The sequence below is a fragment of the Lepidochelys olivacea genome, assembly GCF_965140295.1.
Source record: "Lepidochelys olivacea isolate rLepOli2 genome assembly, chromosome: 2".
In the NCBI taxonomy this organism is placed as follows: domain Eukaryota; kingdom Metazoa; phylum Chordata; order Testudines; family Cheloniidae; genus Lepidochelys; species Lepidochelys olivacea.
In genome coordinates this window covers 179,359,993-179,381,202 of record NC_140412.1, presented here as the reverse complement: position 1 = coordinate 179,381,202, position 21,210 = coordinate 179,359,993, and the positions used below count along the sequence as shown (strand labels likewise).

Sequence of the window (21,210 nt, the reverse complement as noted above, 5' to 3'; positions counted from 1 at the left end):
ATGGCATGCAGTCCTTCTGCACCGTCTGCTGCCAGCCAAAGATGTAAAAGATAGATGGAGTGGATCAAAACAAGAAATAGACCAGATTTGTTTTGTACTCATTTGCTTCCCCCCCCTCCCCTGTCTAGGGGACTCATTCTTCTAGATCACACTGCAGTCACTTACAGAGAAGGTGCAGCGAGGTAAATCTAGCCATGTATCAATCAGAGGCCAGGCTAACCTTCTTGTTCCAATAAGGACAATAACTTAGGTGCACCATTTCTTATTGGAACCCTCCGTGAAGTCCTGCCTGAAATACTCCTTGATGTAAAGCCACCCCCTTTATTGATTTTAGCTCCCTGTAAGCCAACCCTGTAAGCTGTGTCGTCAGTCGCCCCTCCCTGCCTCAGAGCAACGGCAAACAATCGTGCGTCTGAGTTGAGAGTGCTGTCCAGAGCAGTCACAATGGAGCACTCTGGGATAGCTCCCGGAGGCCAGTACCGTCAAATTGTGTCCACAGTACCCCAAATTCGACCCAGCAAGGCCGATTTAAGCGCTAATCCACTTGTCGGGGTGGAGTAAGGAAATCGATTTTAAGAGCCCTTTAAGTCAAAATAAAGGGCTTCATCGTGTGGACAGGTGCAGGTTTACATCGATTTAACGCTGCTAAATTCGACCTAAAGTCCTAGTGTAGACCAGGGCTCACTCTCAGTTGTTTTATCACAGTTTACTGGTGCTAAGGTCAGACTGGACCACTGATGAAGAATCAGTAACAGTGGTCTGAGCGAGTGGTAGATTGTGTGGGCATGTCTAGAGAGCAACACAGATCACCTAAATCTTAGATCACTACTGCAAGGTAGCTTGTTAGCTGGTGTGACAGGAAGTGAATTGAATTCCAAAATGGAGAGTTCTATTTAAGCACACATACCACTTTAATGGCTCCAGATTCCTAGCAAATTGCTGATTTGTCTAAATGGGTAATAGTATAATCCCCGTACTTACTTTTTGTTAGCTGTTATATTGACTGGAATTCACTACTTCCTTCATTTTTAATATCTGATTTTATCAGCAGAGCCATTTTAGGATCATTGCTGGTTTAGATTCACTCTTCATTTTATTAATCGCTCTCCTATCTAGTATTTATTCTACCCTGATATATTTTTAAAGCCTCTTTTAGTCCTCATATATCTTTAACCCCAGCATTACTTGGCTTTGATCTTCTGACCCTATATTCCTTCCTTCAAACTTTAAGGCATTCTATGCTTTAGGAATTCTCCATCGTAATATTGATATGCATTCATAACTCACCTGTCCTGCTGTGAAGAAGGTAAACAAGGAAAGATAGTACACGTGCATAGGTCCCAATCTCTCTTTCCTTGGCATAGAGCTCAAAGTATTTCATGTGAAAGATGTGTGCATAATCTAGTGTAATGCAATTTCTTGCACATCTAAGCTCAGTGTGTAGTCTACCAGCATTCTGCCCTTTTGATTCTTTGGATGCACAGGTGGAATGATGCCACGTAGGAGAAATTTGGTGCCATGTAGGAGATGTGGGCCCTGCTTTACTAGTAAACCTGTATGAAGGCGTGTGGATGGAATACTTACTGTGCACATTATATTGGAAAGTAACAAACACTGTTACAGCAATTTAAGTGGCATTATTCTGCTCCCTATAAATATGCCCAAATTGTGAGAGCAAAAACTATAATACTATCCTAGGGAAAGAGAAGAGCTTTTCCTATAACTACTGTGGCTGCTAATGGGATATCAAACAGGCAAAATTGTATGTGTTGTCAATGGCTACAATATAATTTTATTGACTTACACTGTTTAGAGTGAAGACATAATGTCACGCTTACGTAAGCGGGGGGATAGTCCCGTTATTGTGGGGAACTTTCCTGGCTTCTGCACTCCCCAGTGAAGTGGGCTAGCGAAAGGATCTGAGTCCTCGCTCCCACTTCCTTTACCCAGTGGCCTCCCTGCCCTTGAGGACTCCCCTTCCACTCTCCTGCCTGGCAGAGTCCTCATAACCCCAACAAGGCTGGTCCCAGGATTCCTGGGGGGCTCGACCCCCCAACCCTGCTGTGGTCACCTAGGGCAGGGGCTAGGGTGTCCCCACTCCAGAGTACTCTCTCTGCACTGGGCACTTCTCTGACCCACTGACCATTACATACAAGTTAAAGCAAATGCAAATTATTTAATCAACAATTAATTTTAAAAAGAATAAGGAAACATGGGAAAGGTTAAAGGAAACACATCAACCTGCTCTGTGGCAGGGAACATCACAGTGTCTCTGGAGTGTCAGGACAGTTCACAGTCTGTTCCTTGCAAGTCCCAGGCCTCCTTCTCAGGCCCTGGCTGTGCTGCAGGGATGCTGTGGGTTGGACACTTGCTCTGGTGGTAGCCACACGCTCTCAGGCTCTAAGTGGTAGGACCCTTCTTCCCAGTGTTGCCCCCGCCCTGTCGGGGTTACAATCCAAGCCTGGCCTGCAGAGCCTCTTGGCTGAGGGGTCTCCCTCGGTCTCCCCAGCTGCTCACCGCACCCAGCTCCGGACTGCTCCAGGCCCAGCTGCACCACTCTGTCTCTGCACTGCTGCTGCTCTGCCTCCAGCTCCCTGGGCTGTTCTCTGGCCCCTCTGGCTCTGGTTGCTACAGCTCTGCTCCCAGGACAGGTCTGCTCTGTAGGCTGCTTCTGTGACTCTGCTCCCAGCACTGACCTGCTTCCTGGGCTGCTTTTCTGGCCCCTCTGGCTCTGGTTGCTCCAGCTCTCCTCCCAGGGCAAGTCTGCTCTCTCTGGGCTGTGCCTCTGGCTTTGGCGCTGCAGCTCTGCTCCCAGGACAGGGTCTGCTCTCTCTGGATCTGGCACAGCTCTGGTCCCCAGCTCAGCTCGGGCCCCTGCTTTCTCCTTCACTCGACCCAGGCAATTCCAGCTCACACGGAGGATGGGACCTCCCTGGCCTCCTGACTCTCTGATTAGCCTGCCCACCCTGTTATTCAGGCTGTCCTGGAGCATTGGCCTCTCCCCATTGTTCCTGGGGACTGTCAGTCTCAGGGTCCTGATTTCCCATCGACCCTTCCCCTTTTAGTACTGGGAGCTAGCAACTAAAACACCCCCTCTGAATGTTAGTAAGGGGGCAATAGTCGCCTTACGCTTACATAAGGTGTCTCACTACAGTAATTGCACACCGACTTGATTTTATGGAAAAAAACATTTTAATATCCACATGGGTTCCTGGGACAGGCTACATTTACATGTAGTGATCATAGGTTCATGATTAAGTGCTCCCATGCTACGATGGTAAGAGCCATACAAGTACCTTGATAGATAAATGAAATGTTGTAAAGGGCATGAATGGATCCCACTGGATCTCAGAACTGGATTAATTTAAATTTATGAATTTGAATCTTTTGTAAAAGGCAAGCAAACAGAAAAGGAAAAACATGCAGAAGTTGTTTGTTTTGTTCATCCCAAATCTACCTATATTGCTTGTATTCTGCTTTTCTGTAGGCTCTTCCACATAGATACAAAGGTTTCTAAGGGGCTTGTTCTGCTAAATATACAGCCCTGTTGTAGCTGCCTATCAGCTGGTGAGCTGGCCCTCTATTTTTGGGGCCAGGTGCAGCCCAGCTCCACAGGTGAAGGGAATGAGTCCAGGAGTGTCACATGATGAGAGCATGTGACTTAGAACCAGGCCTGCTGCAAGAGATAAAGGGCAGCCTGACCCTAGTGAGGGTGAATGTCGGTAGAGACTTAAATGAGTCAGATAATTTGTGTTGTACAGAGGAGCTCTTGCTATCTCTGAGTTAGGGGGCCTGGGTGATGTAAGCCTGCAGAAAGCAGGAGTCAGCTAAGAGAGAGTGAGTGTGGGGAGGAAAGCCTCTGTGGGGTATAGGACTAAGAACCCTGCACTAAAGGTTATGAGCCAGCTAAGAAAGCAAGGGTAAAGATGTGCTAGTGTGAGCTTTGTATTGAAGGAGGAGGGAAACAACTGCAGTGTGAAGACTGATTTCCTAGGGAACAAGGAGAAACTGAGGCAGTAGCAGCAGCTGCAGCAAGACTGGGTAACACTTGCTACTTTTCCTTTTTGCATTGCTATATCCTTCATCTGAAGCAGTCAATGGCCTTTCAAAATATTAACCCTCAGAGCCACCCTCTGACTAGGTATTGTAATCAGAATTCTACAGAATACTTGCAACAAAATCACAATAGTTAAAGCAGCTGATGCTCACCTGCTCCTGGATTTTATTAGGAGCCTAAACACAGGCCTTAGCTTTCTGAACGAACTTGCATTGTATATTGGGGTTTCAGACAGCCACATGTCTCCTCTTGCTCTGCCTAGTGGCTAAGCAATTCTCCTTGCCCCTTCTCCAGGGACTTTGCAGAGAGGATAGCCAGGCCAGTGCTTCAGGGATTTCTGTAGGATTTTAGATGGTCGTTCCACTCATTCTTTTTCAAAACTTTTTGTTAAGGTAAAGTTACAGTGAAATGTGAACATACTGCATTGAGCATGTAACTCAATTAGAATCAGGTTAATAGTCAGATAACCTGGCTAAAGATTCTGGTTTGCTGGGCTTCTCTGAGTACTCTAAAAAGGGTGACCAAATTTCTAAATACCTGTCTTCTTTTTGGTACTTCTCATGTGTATGTACTTGGTATATCCATTACAAGGCCAGTCTGTATTTAACTGTACCACAACTCCACAGAAGGAAGAACACCATTTTTCCAATAATGTGCAATACAAAGTATTGCTGCTAACAATAAAAAATAAATTCATGTGTCATTCTATTTAAAATGTAGATCCTTTACTGGAGTATTAAGCAAGCAGGTCAACAGATCTCTAGGAAGTCAGCGTTTTGTCACAAGATTAATCTCTTTAATAATTTCCTCACAAAATCATCTAATTCCTGGATGCAGCTACCATATATGCAATATGTTCCTCTTTCTCTGCAACACCTCCACTAGAGTGCCTCCTTAGTAACCAAACTATGAGTCTCAAATGCCATCTATACAGTAATTTAGAGAAAAAAAAATTCTTTGAGCGACTCAGATTGAAGAGATACATCCCCTTTCCCATACAGACTCCCACTCATCCAGATGAATCTTTTCATCTGAATGGTTTTCTTCTGAACATCTTTTTCAATCAAAATTGTACATGTCTTAGAAATTAAACCTTTTCTTCCAGCTTGTTCCTGGGTCAACTCTTCAAATGTGGTTAAAGGTTTAGATAGAGCCATATCCAGGTTTTACAATAAGGTGTTTGATTTGTAAATATTGAAAATATAGGATATTTATATTTGTAACTGGGCACAGAGTCACCGGTGACGCCTCCTGCTGATTGTCTCTGATGAAATGAAGTGAGTGGCAACTCACGAAAGCTTATGCTCAAATAAATTGGTTAGTCTCTAAGGTGCCACAGATACTCCTTTTCTGTTTGTAAGGGGACTGTTGCCCCCTTACTAACATTCAGTGGGGTTGTATTGGTTGGCTAGCTCCCAGTACTAAAAGGGGAAGGGTCAATGGGAAATCAGGATCCTGAGACTGACAGTCCCCAAGAACAATGGGGAGAGGCCAATGCTCCAGGACAGCCTGAATAACAGGGCGGGCAGGCTAATCAGAGAGTCAGGAGGCCAGGGAGGTTCCATCCTCCATGTGAGCTGGATTTGCCTGGGTCAGACAGAGTGGGGCCAAGCTAAGGAGGGGAGCAGAGCCGTGCCAGATCCAGAGGGACCAGAAAAGCAGCCCAGAGAGAGCAGACCCTGTCCTGGGAGCAGAGCTGCAGCCCCAAAGCCAGAGGCACAGCCCAGAGAGAGTATACTTGCCCTGGGAGCAGAGCTGCAGCAACCAGAGCCAGAGGGGCCAAAGAAGCAGCCCAGGGAGCTGGAGGCAGAGCAGCAGAGACAGAGTGGTGGAGTTGGGGCTGGAGTAGTCCGGAGCTGGGTGCGGTGAGCAGCTGGGGAGAGCGAGTGGGACCCTGGGCAGCTGGCCCAGCACAGGGAGACGCCTCAGCCAAGAGGCTCTGCAGGCCAGGCTTGGATCGTAACCCCGACAGGGCAGGGGCTACACTGGTAAGAAGGGTCCTACCACTTAGAGCCTGAGAGCGTGTGGCCACCACCAGAGCGAGTGTCCAACCCACAGCATCCCTGCAGCACAGCTAGGGCCTGAGAAGGAGGCCTGGGACTTACAAGGAACAGACTCTGAACTGCCCTGACCTTCCAGAGACACTGTTTGTGATGTTCCCTGCCACAGAGCAGGTTGATGTGTTTCCTTTAACCTTTCCCATTTTTCCTTATTCTTTTTAATATTAATTGTTGATTAAATAACTTGCATTTGCTTTAACTTGTATGTAATGGTCAGTGGGTCAGAGAAGTGATATTCAGAAATTGTGGTTGGCAATACTGGTGACCTAACTTTCCCTGAGGAAAGACTAGCGCTAATCATCCCTGGATGCTTTGTAGTTCTTGATTCCAAAGGGGCAGTTCCTCAAAAACAAAGGGCAGGTGACTTGATTACTTGATGCGGAGACAATCTTCTTTATGTTGCTGGAACATAAGAAGGAACTTTTAGTGTATGGTCTAGGATGGACTAAAGGGAGGATGAATCCAAACCTGGGAGACCTTGTGCACAGGCCACAAAAGATAAATCAATCAACCAAAAAACAAGCAAACAAAACCCTCAAACCAAATTGTTCCACAAAGCCACCAGAATACAATGTAAGATCACTCATGTGAGAGTAATGCTCTGGTTTGGTGCAGAGGATCATGTCTTCTAGCAGTGGCTGACCCCGAGACTATAACAGCTTGATGCTTACTCACTTTAACTCAAGTGAGAGGCCTCTGTTTTGGTAACAAAGCCCCTCCTTCCTGACAACTGTGGCATCTGTTTATTATATCAGGATAGAATGGGTAATTTTTTCTAGGAATAATGAATAAGTGCATAAACATCCTTGATAACGTTTACTGAAGGCAGAATCCATAGTTACCATCTTGGTAAGGAAAATTTTTTGAATAAATCTTCAAAAAAGCTGAGATTGAAGGGGCATTGGAAGGTAGTGCATGCACATTCTTGTGAATTTTAGGTTAATTTTAATATGTTTGTTTATAATCAGGGCCACAAAACAGATCCAGTTTTCTAGATGGTCTATTATGTTTGGCATTACTTCTCTCTTCTCCCCTCAGATTACTAACTGAATTCTCCCCATCGCTCTTTGTAATTCTCCCAAATTCTCCTCCTTTCTCCCAGCTGAGGTTGGGTGATCGTGATGTGAGTTGAAGAGCAGTGGTGATGGAACTAGGGGTGCTGTCACAACCCCTGAGTTGAAATAGCAATAACAAATGCCAACTACATGGTTTCCATGTATTCCACCAGCAGCACCCCCACTATAAAAATTGTTCTGTGGAAGAGTCAGGCTTCTAGTCCCAGTGCTTGCATGATGGCTCAGTTCAGTATCTTTCTGCTTGTTTTCTTTCCATTGTATTGCCTCTGGCGTGTGGTCTGAGGTCTCTTTTCCCAGCAGTCACTTCTAGCTTCCTTGGCTAGCTACCCAAATTTCTTCCAATTGTAACTTCCTACCTGGTAGAGGCCTCTCTCCCACACCAATGCCAGGCATGTAGGAGGATAGTGTAGATGTGCACACCCCCTCACTTCCCCTGATGGTTACTCACTCCAGTCTCTACTCCCATTTCCTCCTATTCCTGACAGTGGAGGAGCTGGAGGCAGGACTGGTGAGAGCTGACATAGGAAGGAAAGGGGAGAGTTTCTGTTGACAGGAGGACAAAGGGGACCTGGGTGAGGGGCACAGTAGGACAAGAGAGTCTGGGAATCACATGAGCGACAAGGGAAGGCATGGACAGAGAAAGATGAAGGAAGAACAGGACCAGCATTTCTAAGGGAGACTCTCAGATTTGGAAAGGGGCAAGAGTGACAGCAGGGTGGGGCAGAGAAGAGCCTGGAGAGTAGTAGCTTGTGAGGTAAAGTTGTAGATGTGGGGCTCAAAGACCTGAAGGAAATGGAACGAGAGAGATGGGGATACAAGGGAAGAATTCAGGGGTGATAAGAAAGGAAGATAGCTTTGAGAAAATGGAGCGAGCAGAAGCGGGGTAGCAGGCCTGCCCCAAAAGATGTGATGGCTATGTAAATGAGATCTGACTTTTGGTAGCCCAGTGAGAGGCACATGCAGAGCACCAAGGAACTGCACTCTATCCACAAGAGAAGTCCTGTTGAAAGAAGGCAAGACTAAAAGAGAAACTCCTCTCGGCCAGAGTAGAGAGGTAGCTGCTTGGTATGTGGGACTCAAGAAAATTGGGATAACGTGGGGCGCTTTAGCAGTATTGATGAGCGTGACAGTTCAAAAGAATAATAATCTCTGTGGCTGTAGGCCTATGGAAGCTATGCAGGCCTCCGAGATCTGAAGATTTTGACCTTGGACCTACTAAAATGATTAGGATCTTGCTAGCTTGGGGCAGGAAGGTAGCGTTATGTACCTCACAAGAATAATTCACCCTACAACTGGAGGGATGGAGTGAGATTAATAATTGGGATAGGAGGAACATTAATAATTGGGATAGGGCATGACAATGCTCTTTATTCCCAGATATTGTAATTTAAAAAAGTGTAGCCCAGGTAACTGGAGGACAGGTCTAGAGCTGTTTCCTCTTCCTACCCAGCAGTCACTGAGAGGAGTAGTTACTTCAACTCCATAGGGATAGCATTGGAAGTAAAACATCTGGGCCACTAGGTGTATGTCAGGGCAAGTGATTCCTACAGGTTGTGTGGTCGAGGATGAGGATTAGATAGGGTGTATTGTGGAGAGTGAGAAAATAGGGAATTAATTTGCATGAGTTCTTTCCTCGCTGGGCATCTCCGCATCTTGCTGCTCTGGAGCTGGGACCAGAGCTGTCTTCTCTAGCAAGTTAACTTTTCTCCTCAACAGTGTTGCATTTTGTGGAATCACTATTCACATCTTACTCAGCATAGGATGCCACAGGTATTGTCAACTGATTTAGGAGATTTAATATGTCTGAGTGGATTTATATTATATTTTGAGCTAGAACTTAACTACTACATTTATATTGTACTCAGGTTCTTATTTTGTGCCCACTACCATGGTTTCTGAGTGCATTCCAGAGCTTAGTAACATCTGTTGTGTGGGATTCTCTTTCACACTTATGCTCATGGGTTGGGCGAATTGTTTTTAGTTTGTTTTTTAAATGTGTGTCTGCTGTACATTTTATTATTGAAGGCAAGGTCAAAGTCCATCTTGTACTGGGAACAGAACTTAAAGGGACAATGCCAAGTCAAATGTAACTCTAAATTTTTAAAAGGATTTTACAAAGTATAAGGCCAAAAGTAATGTTTCCAAGATAATTTCCAATAGAAACTGCATTTTTAGACAAATAAAGATTCCCTAGCAATCTTTGCATCCAAAATGTGCAGTATTTTACTAGTTAATGAGGACTATGAGGATTTTACATGTTTATGAAAAGGATTTTGCCTGGAAAAACAAAAGTGAAATGGACTTATGTATTTTCACTGACTAAGCTAAGAGAAACGAAATAAAGGAAATGAACAGCCTGAATGGTGAAAAGTAAATTAGACTTCTAAAATTTGTTCAGTTTAAATAATCTGAGGTATTTTAAGCAACATGGGTACTGTTGGGAAATATGTCTTTTAAAAATTACTTTTAACCAGATACACTACCTCCTTTAACTATAGCCAAGATGTTAGATGCACAGTTGAGCATCATCTGCAGAAAAATGATACCAAGATTGAAGCTAATAATGAGACACTTCAGAGAAAGGGGAGATGGAAAAAGGAAGAAGAAAAGAAACTTGAAAATTTCTGTAGTGGAGGAAACAAGAAGATAATTAATTTAAAGCCTTCAGTAGAACTAAAGAGGAGATCATTTGAAAGGTACAATTCATATCAGAAGATGAACATGCTGGAGACATCAACATCTTACTCAAGGCACTATAGAAGGAGAGAATGGTTGAAAGTAGTGAGAGTTTTAATAAAATCAAATGTGAGTTTAAAGAGCGAGATTTGTGCCCAAGAGGGGACTCATAAACCCAATATCAGTAGTCATGCTCATTTTACTTACAGAAACACCAGACTAAAAGTGGTTAAGGTGGTTGTGCAGGGAGATGTAAGAGAAGATGATGTTCTCCATAGCTTTGCTGAATAAAGGAAGGATAGATAGCAAGTTGTGATTTGTGGGAGGGTGTTGAAGTTAAATAAAATTGTCTTAGAATGGGTTTCGTAGTCATAGTTTTGGATGTGTCGGAGAAAGAATACCAGTGATAAAGTGGCAGTAGCAGACAAAACAACGTTTAGGGCAGCAGGAGGTAACAATTGCAGAAGTGTCCAGTAACCAATGCTCTTATTTATAAAAGAATTTATCATTATGGTACCTCTAGAAGTGATAAGGTGATTGCCATGATACTAGGTTGCAGGTGAATCAAGGGAAAATGAGATACTAAAAGCTTTAGTAAATTATGTCAAATATCAATTAAATTAATCTTCTCCTTAGGCAACATTTATAAAATTTATAAAATATACCCTGATGAAAACCTTGTCAACGCAATTATCCCAATCTTGGAATAGCCTTTACCCAGGGCTATTTACTTCAGCTGTCCTGATTAAAATATCATAAAAATACATTCTGAAAACACTTAATAAGATAAAATAATGCACTGAATAAAATACAGGCATAAAGATTCACTGGTTTTCATATTATATATTTTATTTAGAATTTGATCTTTATTTATTAATTTTATTTAACAATTACTGTATTAAAATATTGGTGGTCCCTTCTGGCTTTAAATTCAATGACTTGCAGTCAGAATGGTACACCTATTTAATACCTGATAACAAACCATATAATGACTGGACCCCTTCCAAATTCTCAGAAAGTGGAATTTTAGTCATTCATGTTCCAGTGAGAAGACATTAGTCATTGTCACTTACTAACATTATTGAAGCCTATTTTATACACAGATTGTCTTCTGGTAAAACTGTTTTGATTAGGAGTAAGATTTTTTCCCCATCAAAATAGTTACCCCTAGTGTGGACACAATTATACAAGTGTAAAGATGCCTTATATTATGATAGCTTATTCCCTTCCTATCCAGAAATAAGCTATGCTAGTATGATTGGTATACCAATGTCCATACGAGGAGGGCAGTAGTGCTTTGTATAGTTTAAATGATACACCTTTTATGTATAGACATTCCTAGGTTTCCTGGGAGCTGTTGTGTCAAAATAAATAATTCTTCTCAGTGTGTCCCAGACAGAACTCATTGATGGCACAGGGCCTTAGTAGAGTACATTATATTTCCTGTTATGATTACCAAGTAGTGAGATATCTCTCTTTTAAAGTATTATTTTTACATTCTACCAGTTTTTAACCTAATGACAAACGTGTTTTAATCATCATGGTTCTGGCTACTGGTTGACTAAATATAGTCTTTGCTGCTGTTTTTAAAACTTCTGAGGCAAACAGGGACTTCAGCTTTATTGTTGTGACAAGTATAACTCTAAAATAGAATAGTTTTTTTCAGTAAAAGTTAATACAGATATTGTAAATTGATAGACTTGTCTAAGTTATAAGGAAATGATGAATATTATACTTTTAAAGGATTTTTAAACTTATAAATATAGCTATAAAGCAAATAGTTTAAAAATAAGGACAGCATAAAGTCAAAGGAAATTTTAATATTCACCTTATTTAAAAAAAGGGAATGCGTAACAACACTAATAGCGCAGCTGTCTGTTATTACACCAGTGTAACTGACAGCAATATCTGAACAAAAGGGTGAAATTCATCCTAGTGGAGAGAACCTATCAAAGCCCTATATTAAGGATTTAAGTAGATCACAGTCCCATCTTTAGTCTTCTGCAGGATTCACACAAGGAACATATAGTTTCCTTTATAAGTTGTCTTTGTTTACTGCCCACTTTGCTTAGTAGCTGCATCTTTACAATGGAAGTGAAGGACATGGCTTTTAAAATAACAATAAAAGTTCTCTTCATTTAGAAGCAGTATTTCATGTAACTTTGCAGAGGGACGTAATTAAAATCTTGGCCTTTAATGAATGACTATGATATGTGATAAGTATTGTGATTTTGTATTTACAAGTCTACCATATTTCATTTGATTATTAATAAATTAAGCACACCAGCCTTTGTATGAAGAAAATCTCTTAGGAGTGGTTAAGAACAGCAGAGGTAAGGCATCTAGTGCTGGCAAAGCTATTGGAGGAATAAGCAGCCATTGAGGAAGAAAAGCAGTAGTGGGAGCTGATGAGTGCACAAAATTGGCAACAGAAAGTCGTAGCACAGGGTAAGAAAATCGCCCCACTGTATTTTCCACTGCGTGCATCCAATGAAGTGAGCTGTAGCTCGCGAAAACTTATGCTCAAATAAATTTGTTAGTCTCTAAGGTGCCACAAGTACTCCTTTTCTTTTTTTAGAGAGCAATTGGGAAGTGTCATTTTAAACAGGCAGTAATCATTAGCTGTTTGGGTGTCCATGACATGAATCTGGGATTTACATCCATACTCAAAATAAACAATGGGTATATTTTGAATGATGGGTAATTTGTTTGGGATTATTTTTATTTATTTATTTTTTTGGTGATTTGAGCTTTACTCTTTTGGTTATGATGATAGCAGATCTAAGTGGAACTATAACCACTTTATTCTTTACTGCCTTCTTATTCCATGTACAAAGCACTTCATGCTGCTTCATCTTGCATTCCTGGGTTTTCCAGTTTTGTTTATGGAAAGCTAAAACTTACTAGATAGCATATGGTATATATTGTGATCTATACAATTTCTTGTCTTAGGCTGTACAGTGTAACATTATCCTGTAACCTTTGAAAGATAAGGAATGGAAGTAATGTCCAAAAACATTTGGGAGCAAATCCTGCCTCCTTATCCAGCACACGCTCCATGACTGTAAGGAATCCCGATCCACTTCGATTGCACTGTGTGGTGGAGCAGAATGCTGGGCCCCAGTGCATTGGACCCAGGTACTCTTCACACCATAGGTATTTGTTGTGCATGGACTGCCAGTGTTCCAGAGCACAGCCCAGGGAGCTGGGGGTTTTGTGCAAGCGAAGGAGGAGTGGGCAGACGGATGTGTGGCTATTGCCGCTCTCCTCATGGAAAGGATAGGAGCTATAGAGGCTCCTGCAACTCTGAGGCTGTAACAGCAGCTGTAGAGTATTTTAGGGGATGAGTTATCCTCCTCCCACTCAGGCCCCCAAAGACTTTTGCAGCACACAGTCCAGTTACGATGTATGGGAATTAGGATTTTCCTTTGTTGCATGTATTACTTTTACTTTGATCTTGTAACGGATAACCTCATAATTTTAAAATCACTATGAAACAGGCACATTTCCATTTGATTAAATGCAGTGTGATTTGATTAAATGCCTGAGAACAACTTGGAGCAGAAATTATATCTGTTAATTTAAAGCAAATTTTCACATAACGCCCTTTCTGCCCTCATCACCACTACCCCTTTTTTCATTTAAGCCTTGTCTAGACTTATCTAAGGGCTGTGTGAGGGGTCCGCCATTGGAACAGTTCCCTGCACACCCTCTATGCTTATGGAAAAGGTCATGAATTGTGCATCAGCTGGCAAGGCCACTTCAGAGGCAAAATGGGGGCTGCACTATATACCAAGGTAGGGGTTGTCAGTTCACATGTAGACAGTCCATGGGCTTTTGTTTCTAAATCTTCTGTTTTAATGATAACTATCAGAATTCTGAATATTCCGGTTATCTATATAAATGTTTAATCTTTTTTTAAACTTGCTAAATCCTTGGTCTCCAATATCATGTGGCAGTGAATTCCACAGGCTAACTATACCTTGTGAGAAAAATTATTTCCTTTCATCATTTCTGAATTTGCTACACTTCAGTTTTATTCAGTCTCTCTTTGTTCTTGTGAGATCAGACAGGATGAGTAATTCCTGATCTACCTTCTGTCCATTATTATTTTGTATACTTTGATCATGTCCTGTCTTATATCATCTTTCTTAGGTAAATGTTCCAATCTCTTCAATCTCTCATCACACATCTCAGAGCCCCCTCTCTTTCTGCTGTAACTTTTTGAAAGGTGGTAACCAGAATGAACATATTATTCCAGGTTGAGGGTGTGCCTTTGATGTACAGACGGGTGAAATCTTGATCCCAGTGAAGTCAATGAGAGCTTTGCAATAACCTCAGTGGAGTCCAATTTTGCCCAATGACATTATGATATTTTCCTTATTATTCTCCATCCCACTCTTTATAAACTCAATTTGAAAATTTGGTACCTCAGAACTTTAATTTGGAAAACAACTGGCTCAGTTCTCTCCCTAAATTTTGGAAACCCTCAGATTAGCAGTGTGGGCCTGTGGGCAGCATTAGCTTGTCCCAAAAGCATTTTGATGATACATTCAAATTTTGTCCTGGATTAAACCTGTGCAACCCCACTGAACCCAGATGTAACTGAGGGCAGAATTATCGCCCAACACTTTGAAACAATGTATCTGACTTCCTCAGGTAACCTTTCACTTGTGAATCAACTAACAAATACTTTATATGGCATATAAAAATAAAAATGCAGCTGTTGTATATAATGTAGTATCAGTGTATGGTATAACTCGTATATTTTTATAAAATTAGCAACAACAAAAAATCTATGAACTTCTGGGTTTCCTCCCCAAAAATATCTAATCCATGTTCAGATTCTTACCAGCTAATAAATACAGTAAATAAAATGTTAATAAATCACTTGCAATTTAGCCTGACAATGTGGACTGACCGCATTGATTAAATTGATTATATTTCATATATTTACAATATGTAGACACAAGCCCAATTTATTTTCTGAAGAGTTCAAGGTAGGTATCATTGGTTTAAAAAAAAAAAACAATGGAGTAATGTTTGTGGTTGCTATCTGCAATAATCTAATGCTGACAGAGAGCAGTATTTTATTTAGTAATTAACAGTGTAAAGGGGAGAGAAGCTGTCATGTTGGTTCTTAAGCTGGGGAATGTGATGAAAGATGATATCTGCGATCTCATCCTTTCCACTTGTTTAGGATTGTCAGGATGAGAAATGTCAGCATTATGAAAGCTCAGCTCTGCTCTTGATATGATAAAACCCTTCAAAAGCCAGTCTTTCTCTCCCTCTCCCCCTCCTTTCTCCCTCTCCCTGCACTTGCTTTTTTATTTATCCTGTTTTGTTAGATGGCAGAAATATAATTCTTTTCTTTCTTCCTATTATAAGCCACCATTTTTGTTTTATTATATGTTTCACAACCCCTAATGCCCCACTGAAAATTACTTTGTTAAATGACAGTGTTTCAAAGCCATGAATCCTTTCCACCATTCCCTCAGAGGTTTGAAACAGTCAACAGACTGTAAAGAATAAATAATAAAAAAGTATTGATTATTTTGATGACTGTGAGATTCAATTAAGTATTAATTTTGCCCTCCAGTGGACCTATCAAGGTATTCAAAAGGGAGGATTCAGCTCAGCTAAATGCGTGCTGAGTGCTTCAGCCTTAAATAGGGAGAAAATGTGTTTACCTACAGTATTTGAAGAGGAGTGCATTGATGCACAGAGTCCAATATTTAAGTGCTGTGCAAATTAAGCCCTGGTGACAGTGACATTGTTTTCAGCGATATGAGTATTGACTAAAGAAGTGCATTTGATGACAGCTTAAACTATTTGTATTGATTAACATTTTCATAGATTATCATGTGTCATATCAAATTCACTTTTCAGACATGAATACATTAAAAAAACCCATAGGCAAACATCGACCAATGTGATGATGGGACATAGGGAACATGCTAACCAACCTACTTGCACGCTGGTCACCTGTTCTCTGCATAAGAACCATTTAGGCATGAACTTTGCAATAAATAGCTGCCAGATAGCCCAACAAGGTCACTTGTTTCTTTTCTTTTTTTGCTTTTGAGTCTGGTTTCTGAGCTGTAACGATATTATACATCTTAGTTTGCAAATGGAATAATAGAGTGTACTTGGAAATAATATCTGACCCCAAAATGCCCTCTGAATGAGCTGAAGATAAAACAGATCCAAATCATCAAGAACCAATTTAACTAATATATATATAATATTTTATGGGAGTATAATGTCCCAAATACAAGAATAATTGCAAACACTGTGTGTAAGTATCTTCACTGATTTTCTCTTTTAAAAATTTATATCTGTATAGATTGCTTTTTTAAAATGTGTTTATGGGCTTTTGGAGCACAGTATCCCAAAAGCAAGAATAGTTAGAACAAATATATCTGTATTGAGTGTATATGATAAAATGGTTATTTGTTGCTTTGTATTTTCACTAAAACATTTGAATGATGAACATTGTTGTGTATGATTTGGTTAATGCTATTCAAGTGAGGATGCTTTTTTAAATGCCTCTGGAGCATACACAAGGTGCTACTCTTCTGTGTTGTTGGAGCACACTTGCAGCAATTTTATTTTCTTTCCACGTTAAGGAAAGAGGGAGGTGTAAAAACATACACACAGAAAACCCACATCCCACAATTAAAGCTGTGTTGCTTATGTTGCTTTCATAGAAGTTTTTCTCCAAAGCATCCTGAATCTCTCACATGCTAGTTGAGCTTTAATAGGGTGGGGAGTAATGGAAAACTCATTGGATCTGTAATAGCTCTTCACTTGACTGCAGCCAGCAATAACAGCAGGAGCAGCAAGAGATAAGAGAGAGAGTGTGTGTGTGTGTGTGAGAGAGAGAGAGAGAGCGAGAGAGGGGGGAGTGGGAGAGACTATACGCACACCAAAGCTGCCACTTTTCCCCCCCTCATTCTTTTTTCCCCCCCATCCTAGGATCCAATGATAGCTGGACAAGTCAGTAAGCCCTTGCTGTCACTGCGGAGTGAAATGAATGCAGAGTTGAGAGGTGAGGACAAGGCAGCTACTTCAGACAACGAGCTGAATGAGCCCTTGCTTGTGCCTGTGGAATCAAATGACAGTGAGGACACTCCCAGCAAGCTCTTCGGTAAGTCTGTCTAGGTATTTCATTTCAGTGTTACCATGTTGTCCGGAAGAGCAATCTCCCCCCCCCCCTCCTTATTTTGTTTGCTTAATTTTCTTGTAATACCAGGGAGTAGCTTGGAGTTTGCAGGTGTACAGCCATATGCTCTGACTTTCAACTGGGTAACAGAATGACAGCATCATGTCCTGAAAACTTTTGTCAACAGTGAACTTATTCCATGCAAGTTGTAGGCATTGCATATTTTCTCTTGTTTAATGATCTCAAATATAAACACAAATAAGTGATCCTGCTTTGTTGTCATCTTTTATTAACATTTATTGCCTAACTATTGACTCCAGCATTTCAGTTTCTCACAGTCCCTTCTGAGGATGAAGTAAACTAAAGTGTCATTATATCTAGTAAAATGAAAGCTAGGAGAGAAGAGAACTGAAAAATGTCCATAGAAAACATTGTGTATTAAGTAAACAAAGGGTGCAATGGGGATTGCTTTCAGGTATAATATTTTTACAGTTGAAATTAGAACTAAAATATTGCTTCCAAAGGAGATAGAGGGAGAAAATACATTTTTACACAGCATCTTATGGCAAACGAAAACACAGCCTTTCAGGTGTAGTTGTTTCATATCCAAAACAAGAGCAGTGAGAGTGACATTCCAGAATAGACATCTGTCATTCACACAGATGACACCCTGTAAGCCAACTGAAGCAAGTGTGATCTCTAATCAGAAAAGGGAGCGGAGTAGTTGAGGCACATGCTTGAGTGATAGATGTTGATAGATGTCTGTGCTGGAGCAGCACTACATGGTACATAGTGACATTTTGGTTTTAGAGCAATTGCTCCTGAAAGAGTTTCTTTTAATTATATCCATTTGTGACTTTATAAAAATCTTAGATGGAATGGGGTGCATTCTTACATTTTACAAATTCTCAGAGCTGGAACTTTAAGAGGAAAAGATCTTGTTTACAAGGGAATGCAGTTTTGAGAGAGAGCGATCCCATTTTTTGAGATTCAAGTTTTGATTTCATGATCTGTACGGAATCTGTAGCAATGTGGTGTCTATACCCTAGACCTACTAAGAAAAACTGCAAAATGATCTTTACAAAAAATACATGCAATTTTCTTTTTAAAAGGTGTCCTTTCATATTATTAGAAGTGACACATATTGTACAGAATGTTTTATTAAGTAACTTAATTAGAGGGTGAAATAAAATGTGAAGATTTAATTTCTAGAATACAGTAGTGACCACTATGGAATGTAGCCACACCGTTTTAAGCAACCCCCCTCCCCAATAATTTTTTGTTTCCATGGAAAACAGAATTTCCATTAGCAATTTGAATGTTCAAATTCGATATAAGAATCATTTTAGTCCATTTCATTAAGAGAAGAATTGTGATGTCTAAAATTCAGAGGGCTAATACTTGTGTGTGGTGATCTAAATATCTTCAATGATGTTCATGTATTTTATTTGATCAGGTGTTTAGGTGGCAAGAGATTAATATATATCTCAAAATATCAATGTAAAATATGACAACATCCTGAAAATCTGTACTTAACCTGAGACTACCAATATGTCTTTACAGTCTGGTTTTATTTGGTTATGTTATATGTTTTAGATTAGGCAAGTTTTATAATAAAGGGTGGGATGTCCCTGGGTTGTCGTCATTTTTGCATGTTTAAATACCACTGTAGAGCACCTAAGTAGTTTCCTTATATTTGCTGTGTAGGGTAAAAATAAGGTACCGTAATCTTTTTTCCTTTTGGATTGTAAATTGTTAATTTTGCTTAGCTGCAAACCATAATGAAAAAGATTCAAGTGAACATACTGTGCATGAGTACTTATTTGTGAGTTTAAGGTGTCTGCTACTCTGCTTTCATACTTCTAACAAGGTATCACCGAAGTAAATCATAGCAGAAGTAAATAGTTTTTAACTACCTCAAAGTGAACTGTGTAGCATTTATCTAGGTATTCCCTTTAAGCAGTAACCTTTACCAATGAATTGTTGTAGCTTTGGGACAGGACATTGTAAAAGACAGGACAATGGGACTATTCGGCAGGATGAAACTGGATAACTTATTTAAGACAAAGACACTTGGGAGGTATTCAGCGGATGTAACACAGTTTGTTAAGTAATTCAGTGTTTAATTGCTTTCTTTGAAAAATATGACACACAAAATATAGCGGTATTCTAGAGCAGCTTCTCTGTTTAGAAATTTGAATGGCATGTTAGGAATGCACACTTTGGGCCTTACTCTGCAGTCTCTTGTATTCTACATGTCTATGATGTGCATAAATTGATGCAAAAACTGGCATTATTTCTCTGATAATTTTCTTTCGTATGAAACAAGATTAACATTCCCTGAGTTTCTTATCTGGCATTTGGTACACATTGTGGGGACATTTGCCAAATACTTGGTAACAAGTGAGGGGAGGAGACTAGCCCATAGATGAAAGTTACACAGATTGTCTTCTTCAAATTTTGGAATAATTGTGTATACTATCTTACTTCGAATGACCAGCATTTGATCTTCCCATGTCTTGCTAAACTTAGCAGCATTTCCTGGGTCATATTTTCGTATAGATTAACTGATTTTATAACAGTTTGAATAGATCAGGCACAAATAGTGTTTTCCTCAGCATCAGGTATGAATGTGTCTACTTGGTACCTAATTTTCTTTTGACAGACATGTTTGTTGTTGTTGTTGTTATTATAAGTACCTTTATCCTTCAAGAATGTTTCAGAAAATGCACACCCCATTTTCAACAGTATCTAGGGATGGAATAATGGGGATGAGATACCTCTGGCCTGCACACACATGCTCGCTCTCTCTCTCGCTCGTTCACTCTCTGTCTCTTTATTGTGCTCTCTCCCTCTCTTTTTTTATAGCATCTCAGAGTAATGGAGCAACAGATATTCATATCTTGTTTTGCTAGAGAATAGAGCAACTAGTGTTAGAAAAGACTCTTCTCCAGCAGCACCTTCAGTTTCAAGTGGTGGAGATACAGGATTAAGATTGACTATACTCATTTTTGGCATGTGAAGGATGCACAGTGAATTTTTGGCCTAATCCTGTCTCCTAAATGTTTATTTCGCCACCAGTGGCAGAGGAGGTGAAGGCATCAGCTTTTCAGATACCAGGAACACAAGTCCGACTAGAGGCAGCTTTCCCACAAATCTTAAGCAATTCCAGTCTGAAACTCTGAACCAGGTCTTTAACTGGTGTACCAGCTAATTTATAGAGGCTGAGGATATGGCCCTTTGTCTTTGAGTATCCCCTTAAAGTCGTGATCAAACCCGTTATTTCTAATGCCGTTGCTTTTTTGTTTGTTTTTAGAAATAAAAGTCTGTTCTGTGATCTTTCGATATTGTGTGTCTTACCTAAACTAGGCCTCATAGACTTACGTGTCTATGGACTTTTGACATCTTTAGAGAATACTTATATGCAAAACTTTAAATGTTTGAATCATGCTAAGCAACAGTGGGAAAACAAGATAAGAGATGCTGCTGCAAGTGCAAAATGTCAGAAAAGGATTTTAGTGTTCTGTAACATATTACATCAGAGGTAACATTTTGCTTAACTTGCAGAGTTATAAAAGCTACAGTATACTTATGAGATATAAATCCAGATTGCGTTGAGTAACATGAGATCAGGTAATTGTGTATGATATTAAGTGGCATATTATTTATTCTTGTAAATATTGGAGAAGAGTTATCTACTATTTCAATCATGACTCCTTTATGTTAAGAGCCAAATAGAAGCACAGAATGTTTAGTAAGTCATTGACTTGGTAGAGTGCTGTTCTTAAATCAAGTAGATTATGTTGCACTGTGCTGCAAATTAATGATACAGGGCCAAATCCTAGAGTCATACCTAGAGGAAGCTCCCATTGATGTTGATAGGAATTTTACCTTAGTAAGGACTGAATAAGTACTAGAGGATTAGATTCGAAATTATTTAAATCCTGCAAGGTGTTCATTCAGTATCTTGATGACTTATTGTAAAATGTTTAAATCCATCTGATAAAAGCCTGATAATGGGGAATAAAAACTTAATTATTAGCATTATACAGTTTCAATAATTTGGTATAGAGAGGAGACATGGAAGCAATATGTACTGAACATAAAAATAATATGTAAGGCTTGATTCAACTCTCTGAAAGCCATTGGTAGTCACTTCATGGACTTCCTCTAACA

At 40.3% G+C, this 21,210-nt stretch overlaps 1 protein-coding gene across 1 annotated transcript in view; it reads left to right on the top strand.

Moving 5' to 3' along the window:
• The first annotated feature begins 16,084 nt into the window (after positions 1–16,084).
• Positions 16,085–21,210, top strand: part of POU6F2 (POU class 6 homeobox 2) — a 309,582-nt gene continuing 304,456 nt past the window's right edge. Inside the window, exons 1-2 of the mRNA XM_084621387.1 lie at positions 16,085–16,167; positions 16,848–17,019. Of these exons, the coding sequence (XP_084477513.1) occupies positions 16,854–17,019 (166 nt within the window). The 5' untranslated portion in view covers positions 16,085–16,167; positions 16,848–16,853. The remainder of the gene's footprint in view (positions 16,168–16,847; positions 17,020–21,210) is intronic.